We start from the raw sequence: 8,060 nt of genomic DNA on the forward strand, positions 1-8,060 counted from the left end.
CCTTATATAATTCAGGAATTTTATATAATTCCTAGGAAATTTATAAAACGCCATATATTAAAGTGTACTGCACACTTACATAAAGAAAACATATAAACTAATTTACAAAGAAATTACTTATAAATTTCATTACTCGAAAACGTTCAAAATTAACAAAAATAAATATAAATAATTACAAAAAACTTACAAAATATATTTTTATGATTCACAGAAACATTGACCTGTTAGAAGTTTATTTGAAAGAGTAAATTCTTTTAGACTGTTTGAAGTCATGCACTGTTATTTATACATTATATGGTAAGAGAGGACGTTAAACTGATACATGTTTTTTATCAATTACTACAGACATCAACAAAGGTCTGCGACACTGAATTCTCTTGTCTTTCGATAAAATCTCCTAAAGTTAATCCATACAGTTCAAATGTATTGTGATAAGTTTTCACGTGGGATGAAGAGAGGTCTTTGGCCAATAAACAATAATGAATAATAACATTCACTCAATATGCAAACTTTTTGCATTTTATTCATTAGCATATACTACCTGCCATTTACTTATTACCTGTTATTATATCTCTACGAATAGTTTTATCTTTTGTCGAATGGTATACATATCATAAAGAACTCTATATGCATAATTAACTACGGTTTCTAAAAGGATTACTTGCTCAAATACTTCTATTGTGAAACAGTGTCAACATAACATTTTGGATAAATTTAGCAAATATTAGACCTTGCATTCAAGCCTGTAATTTATTTGCAGTGCAAAATAAAAAATTCAATTTCTCCCAATGCGTATTGCATTCACTAATCTCTCTCACGCACAATTATTTGCATACTGTATCTAACCATTCTATAAAATAATATCTTATCAAATAGTACCTAGTTCTGTTTTATTGTCCATTCAACTAAACATCTTTCAAAATGAATAAAATAATGTAATAAAATATTACAACCAAGTTAGCTAAAATTAAGGACCTTTTTATTTCTTTATATTTTAAATAAGTATTATTTTCTTTTACTAATTGATTTGTGTAATTTACCGCCAAACCTGTAACTGATGGTGCCCTCTATCTTATTTTTATGTATATATCCCTTTGGACATACATCTGCTAATGAAGTTGCCTACATTTTCAACAATTTCTTCTCAAAAATTAAAAATACTTTCAAATATTTTTCATAGATGTCGACACCTGTTTTTTTACTTAACTAAGTAAAATCAAACTAAATTAAACATTGGTAGGAATACGACCACGGGCAGTATCACAATTTAGTCATTTATTCATTTTTGTTTTATCCAAAAAGTAGCAACACAATTAAAATTACTTCAATACAATCAAATACATTTATTATAGCTCAAAAACAATTTCATCAAACCAATCCGTTCAAGAACACATAATATACTTCTTAATTTTGTTTAAAATTAATAATTTATTAAACTTTTATTTTACTACTTTTCAAACAATAGACATTACATTAATTAGAAGCCTCACATATAACTAGCATATTTCAAATAAGATATATCATGTTTTTTACACAATTCAGTCCTATAAAAATCCATTAATGTGGTATGATACAATGGTATTCCTTTTAATACTTGAGAGTTGGCGTCGTTTATTTGAACTGCAACATAACTTCCAACTTTAATATCAATGGGGTGATTTCCATCTTTGTGAGGGATCCGTCCCTTTGGAAATATAACTTTTATATTTCCATCATTCCTTCCAGCTAGATATTTTTCAGATCTTTTACTATTCCCTTCAACCAAAACCAATTGAATTTGTCCTATTTGAGACCTGTTTAAAACTTCTGCATATTTACGATACACTGCAGACATCCTTATTAATCTCGAAACTTTAACGTCTTTCGGGACGTCATCTACGTATCTACGATGCGCAGTTGTTTTCTCGCGCATACTGTAAGAAAACAGGTAGGCTGTGTTGTACCTGAAACAAAATATACGTTTCTTTATTGCCCTTTCCTCTGTTACGAAATTTATACAAGTTATACTGTGAATAAAATGAAGTCATTCTAATACCAAAATATTATGTAGCTTGCTGGGTATATTTTAAAGAAAACTATAACTTTTACTTTTTAAATCTTTAAAGAATAATGAATTAATATTAGATAATCATTTTCTTTTTACATACAGACAATGATTTACGCTGACTTTCATTAAAATCATACATTACTGAGCACCAATACAAGACAAATTTTTAAAGAAAAACTTACTTTATTTAACAAATTGGTAAAGACTTACTTTATTATTTCCATTAATGATAGTGTGTCCTCAAATTCTTTCTCGGTTTCTCCACAAAATCCACAAATGAAATCGGAACTTAACGTCACACTAGGCATCAAACTGCGTATATGATTAACAAGATCTAAATAGGCCTCCCTTGTATATCCCCTTCGCATGCGTAAGAGAACCTCAGTATTCCCAGACTGAGCAGGCATGTGAAGACTTTTGCAAATATTTGGTTTCGATTTAATTGCCTAAAATCTAATATAATTATCATTACACAATTCCACATCTTTTAAAAATACCTCTAAAACTTCGTTTGGAAAATCCTTAGGATGGGGGGAAGTAAATCTTATTCTAATTTCAGGATTAATCTCTGCTACTCTACACAGTAAGTCTGCAAAACGTAATCCGCCAATTTTGGTTTTGTAAACTGTTTTGAAACCTTTTGCTGTTGTCACTGGCTCTGACAATTTACTGGAATTTAATGTGTAAAAGCTTTTTGCTTTTGACAAATCTCTGTAACTGTTAACATTCTGACCAAGCAGAGTTATTTCTTTGACACCCTGCTCAGACAGCTGCCTTACTTCATCTAAAATCGAGTCAACAGGCCTTGATCTCTCCCTCCCCCTTGTAAAAGGCACGATACAGTAAGTGCACATGTTGTCACATCCCCTCATTATTGAGCTGAAATTTTAATTCATATTATTTAATAAAACATATAGTAAAAGAACTCACACAAAGGCTGAAACAGAATCCTGATTTAATCTAATAGGGGTAACATCTGCATAAGTCTCTTCTAAGGATAGTAATATATTTACAGCAGTTTGATTGTTTTCAGTTAGAGCCAACAAACGTGGCAGATCTCTATAACTATCAGGTCCAGCTACTATGTCTACCAGTTTGTCTTTTTCAAGTAACTTTGTCTTCAATCTTTCTGCCATACATCCTAGTACGCCAACTTTTAAAAATGGCTTGTACTCAATGAGACTTTTCTTTTTTTTCAAACTTTTTAGATATTCTAGTCTTTTCCATATTTTAACTTCTGCACTGTCTCTAATGGCACAAGTGATGAGTAAAACTATATCAGCTTCTAACAAATTTTCTGTTTTTAGAAAACCATTGTCTTTCAAAATGGACCAAACAATTTCGGTATCATTCACATTCATTTGACAACCATATACTTCAAAATAGACTTTTCTTTTTAATCCATAGTTGCTATTCCTGTCCAAGTATGGAACTGGGTCACTTTTTAAAGCACTATGTAATGTAACATTATTTTCTTTTTGAATGAACTCCTTTAAAGAAGGTCCTGGTTTTATTAGCTTCTCTTTTTGAATTATGTTTAACTTCTGCAATTCCTTCTTTTCGTGGTTTTTAGTGGTTTCTTCAAGAACGTCAAGTCTTGATAACGTCGACTTGGTTCGAAAAAACCGTTGTACTATAATTTTTCTTAAAATCACGTTTTTCATTTTGCATTAGAAATGTTGTATAATGAAGGAAAAATGAACAAATGAGTGTATTACACTTTTTTCTTTCAAAAACTTTTAAAAAGCGTTAGGATGTGACGTTTAACCTATCAAAATTGTCATTCTATTTTAATGGTTATGTTATTCTATTATCTTTGAATGTTATCTATGGTTAAAAGAATTTGTAAACCATTAAAGAATAAGTAGTTATCATTGATCTAATCGAAATACTTCAACGTTGAAATTTTAATGTAATTGAATACTACATATTTAGTGTATAGTTTGCATACAAAATTTTTGTATAACTAAACAATTTTAAACGTTGTAATATTTTAAAACATTGTTATTTAATGTCAATTGAATTGACTAAATAAATCTAAAGGCGCTACCTACAAACATCAATAAATCCTAGTATTTATGCAATATTTGAATGCACCTAAAATATTCCTACAAATATATTATCTATGAAATAAATCTACAAATAAANATATAGCAGTATTAGCATCTAGCAAGGAGGAGTTAGAGATAACTTTAAATAAAATGGAAGCGATATTGACAAAACAATATTGTATGAAAATAAATAAAAGTAAAAAAAATACTGGTATAAAAGGGAAGAAAAAGTAGGGAAAGAGCGAATGTAAAGATGGGAGACGAAAAATTAGAAGAAGTGGCTGATTTTAGGTATCTAGGAAGTCAGATAAGTCAGGACGAAAGGAGTAGTAGGAATATAAAGCAGAGGATAGTGCAGGGTCGAGTCGCCTTCAATAAAAAGAAGTCACTTCTATGCTCGCGAACGATTAATATAGAAATTCGAAAAATATTTTTAAAGGTGTATGTTTGGAGCGCGGCGCTGTACGGTTGTGGAACATGGACGGTGAGTGCAGAGGAAAAGAAAAGGTTAGAAACGTTTGAAATGTGGTGTTACCGACTAATAATGAGGATACCGTGGATAGAGAAGGTTAGAAATGAAGAGGTATTAGAAAGAATAGGAGAACAGAGGAGACTCTATGGAAGTCAATAAGAAATTGGCAAGATAGGTTGGTAGGACACCTTCTCAGGCATGAAGGTCTAGTCAGAGAAGGAGTAGAGGTAGACCTAGATTAGAAAACTGTTCGCAAATAGTTAATGCGAAGAGTCGCTCGGGTAGAAAGGAGTGCGTGTCCAACCAGTCTTGGGACTAGGGACCTTATGATGATGATGAATTCTTTTCCACATTTTTTATATTTCTTTCAACGAGACTTTGTTGATGACGTTGTAATTTTAAGAGGTTGTATGGTGTCGTGGAGCACCCTGTAGGAACAAAACATCCCGTTTTCACCGTAAGAACCTCCGGGGAAATATAAGGAAATTTCGACAAAAAACCTAAGGAATATAAAGAGATTCATTAAAAAAATTATAAACGAATTGTTAAACGAGTCCTAGATTATTATTACAAAAAATTTCATCGGCGGATTTTACTTATTTAGCAGTTCTTTTCTGCCGGTATCATATTATTTTTGGTTAATGAATAGAAAACAAAAAAAATTATAATCATACCCACTGTAGCATCTTATTAGCCTTGATGTATTTAATAGTAGTTGATCTGTGCTTACTGATACATTGTAATTTTTATATGTGATTATGTAATGAGTGAAGTTTACATAAATACTACATTAAAATTTCAAGTTCAACAAAAAGTGGTGTTCCTGCTTAATTTTGAAACGCAATGTTTTTATAATTAACTTTTGTCAGTAAATTAAGTGCCTATTAATAATTACAGGCTAAAATTAGAATCGAATAACGGAAAAATATTGTTGACAAAAAAATTTAAATGTTAATTAATTCAATTTGGCAAAATACCTAATAAACCGTCAAGAAATAAAAAGCATTTTAACAATCACAACTACATTAAATTCTTCCTAGGCTGATTTCAAAAACCTAAACATTTAGTTTAGGCAGATAGTAGGTAAGTGCCACTCGAAAAACTTATAACCTAACCTAAAATTAATATTTAAAGGTATTTAAATATACAAAATTAATAGCTACATTTTCATTTCTAAGTTTCCTTTCGGCTGGACTTTCTTATCTCACAATAGGTAACTTTAGTTGTGATATTGACCTATCTCTGTTTTATTAATTTTATCTTCTCGTAGTAACGTAGAAATGAGCTGCAAAAACTGCAGCCACATAAACCCACGTCTATGTCTGATCAAACAACAAGATTAAAAGAGACGCTAAATCATTCGTTAGAAGCACATTTTGTTTATCTGATCACAAATTACTAGTAAATGCTAATTAGAAATTCAATTAACAGAAATTCATTCTCCTATTTCAATCACTTTAAATACAACATTTCGAGACTGAAAAAGTCGAGTATCTGTTAATGTCATGTTTTTTTTTGTTTTGTGGTAGTTACAGACTAGAAAGTAGATCAAAAAACGTAGGCGAGCATTACGAAAGGATTTTTTAAATTGAACCCCTTCAGGGGTGAACAGGGTGTTCAAAGATTGATGTATCGATCGAGGCACAACGCAAACCACTAAAATTTTGCAATGCAAACTTCTAAACGAGGTTAAAAGTTTAATGTATTATAAAATATAGAAAAAAACCTAAGGGTTAGGGCTACCCACTAAGGTTTTGGGTTAGATAATGATGGAAATGGAATTGACTTGTTTCGGCTAATGTTTTATATTAGAAAATTTAGAAGACTGCATAACATTGGCGATATTGTACAGAACATTGTAAATCCTGCTCTTCCTGATAGGTTCCAATACAGAACACTATAAATAGCGCAAATTCCAACGCCAAAACGAGACAGTTAGAAGAGTTTGGATAAGATTTACTGTTTTATGTCTTGGTTCTTTTAATGATTTGCATTTGTTCCTTGATAATTTTGCCCAAGTTAGGTGAACTGGATCTGGTCAAGATAAGTTCTTTTTTTAAAAGAATTAAGAAAATTTTAGATTACAATTTTTAATATACAAGCGTCTAGAAGTTGTCAAAAAGTATTTCGGACGCTTAGTGGGGTGTTTTGGAGTTAGAGTTTGAGCTATTTAGAGTGTTCTGTATTAGAAAATGTTACAAAGGAGGATAACAAGAAAATCGGTAGGAATTAGGAAACATTGAATGGTAGGACATATTAGAAGCAGTAATAAGAGTGAAGAAAGCAGAGAGATAGATCTGCATCAGATTACCGCGTTCGTGTATACAGGTAGGGATTTGGAATGTTCCAGTTTTAGGGAAATACAAAAAATTGGTCCAGTCTTCAAGCTGATGATATTTTTGATTATTTTAGTAGCAACAAAAATAGTACATACCGGAATATCAGAGTTTGCATTTGTATTTGTCATAGCAACTATCGCAACTGAAAAATTAACATTTTTCCCAAAACATATTCCGGCCATGCAAGAGATAAGGACAATTTGCAAATGTCGCACTCCAAGGAAGCATCCTAAAAATTGCGCGAAATTTAAAATTCCTCAAATTCCCCAAGAGAGAAGTACATAATAACTCAATAAAAATAAGTCAAGAGTTAACTTACCTTCTTTTTTTGTCTCATCTTCAACGGTGTACTTTCTAGGACTCATGATGTTTAGCACACGCGTAAATACGTACTCAATTTAAATCGATGAAGTTGTAGTAAATTGCAGTTTTTAACTTTGTATTTATGTCATGCTTCCTCCACGTCCTTAATCTGAGATGATCTGTCTAATAACAAAAAAAAACCTTCACAATCTCCGACTCTGTGCGCGCAGTAAAATTGTACGAAAGCGAGGAGTATAAATAAAAATATACTGTCAACGTTAAGCACTTTAAACAAAATGAACAAATAAGATTTTAAAGTATGATTAGCTAGACCAGACCGATTAAATATCTACATATTATTATATTATGTGTGCTGAAGGTGCGCGGCTAACCAAAAGATTTTTTTCGCGGTAACTAAAGTGGTACTACATATAGACTTTATCTGCACCAAGTTCAATCACGAACTAAACTTTGGCGATTTAAAATTATACTGCAGAATAAAGCGGAAATAATTGCGACAGTAAAAATGTCAATTTCATGGTAGAATGTGAGAGTACCTACTGTTTTATTAGCTATGTTTTCTAACTATGTTATTATAAATATGTTAGCACGATAAAATTAATATTAATGATATACCTAATAGACTGAGTTGCGAGAGTGAAAGGAGTTTCACCAAAACTTAAAAAATTAATCGGTTCCTTACTATACCTTCTATAAATAGCAGTATCGATCAATTAAACCTGGAAAAAATCGTTGGGTAAATTTTATAAATAATCTTATAACTTTCGTAATAACAATTTTTCACAAAATTTTTTTAAGATATTATTTTTACCCACCCTGTACATACG

At 31.0% G+C, this 8,060-nt stretch overlaps 3 protein-coding genes across 3 annotated transcripts in view; all 3 read right to left on the reverse strand.

Moving 5' to 3' along the window:
• LOC108737815 (putative inorganic phosphate cotransporter) overlaps positions 1 to 7,780 on the reverse strand; it is a 25,294-nt gene extending 17,514 nt beyond the window's left edge. Inside the window, exons 1-2 of the mRNA XM_025980665.1 lie at positions 7,229 to 7,780; positions 7,005 to 7,138 (exon numbers count right to left, since the gene is read on the reverse strand). Of these exons, the coding sequence (XP_025836450.1) occupies positions 7,005 to 7,138; positions 7,229 to 7,274 (180 nt within the window). The 5' untranslated portion in view covers positions 7,275 to 7,780. The remainder of the gene's footprint in view (positions 1 to 7,004; positions 7,139 to 7,228) is intronic.
• LOC108737808 (CDK5RAP1-like protein) lies at positions 1,427 to 3,830 on the reverse strand. Its single transcript, XM_018470914.1, has 4 exons — positions 2,978 to 3,830; positions 2,545 to 2,926; positions 2,258 to 2,493; positions 1,427 to 1,943 (listed from the first exon to the last, which is right to left on the reverse strand). The coding sequence occupies exons 1-4, from the start codon at positions 3,709 to 3,711 to the stop codon at positions 1,487 to 1,489; spliced, it is 1,809 nt and encodes a 602-aa protein (XP_018326416.1). The 5' UTR covers positions 3,712 to 3,830; the 3' UTR covers positions 1,427 to 1,486.
• LOC112906477 (CDK5 regulatory subunit-associated protein 1-like) overlaps positions 7,358 to 8,060 on the reverse strand; it is a 5,352-nt gene continuing 4,649 nt past the window's right edge. Inside the window, exon 3 of the mRNA XM_025980666.1 lies at positions 7,358 to 7,395. Coding sequence (XP_025836451.1) covers positions 7,358 to 7,395 — 38 coding nt within the window. The remainder of the gene's footprint in view (positions 7,396 to 8,060) is intronic.

This window comes from Agrilus planipennis, unplaced genomic scaffold, assembly GCF_000699045.2.
Source record: "Agrilus planipennis isolate EAB-ADULT unplaced genomic scaffold, Apla_2.0 scaffold3, whole genome shotgun sequence".
Classification (NCBI taxonomy): Eukaryota; Metazoa; Arthropoda; class Insecta; order Coleoptera; family Buprestidae; genus Agrilus; species Agrilus planipennis.

Excerpts from the sequence above, each read along its gene's own strand:
- LOC108737808 (XM_018470914.1), bottom strand. The coding sequence starts at position 3,711 with ATGAAAAACGTGATTTTAAGAAAAATTATAGTACAACGGTTTTTTCGA. Across the intron at positions 2,927-2,977 it reads GATTCTGTTTCAGCCTTTGT|CTCAATAATGAGGGGATGTG; the intron begins GTGAGTTCTTTT and ends TTAAAATTTCAG. Across the intron at positions 1,944-2,257 it reads TCATTAATGGAAATAATAAA|GTACAACACAGCCTACCTGT; the intron begins GTAAGTCTTTAC and ends ATTTTGTTTCAG.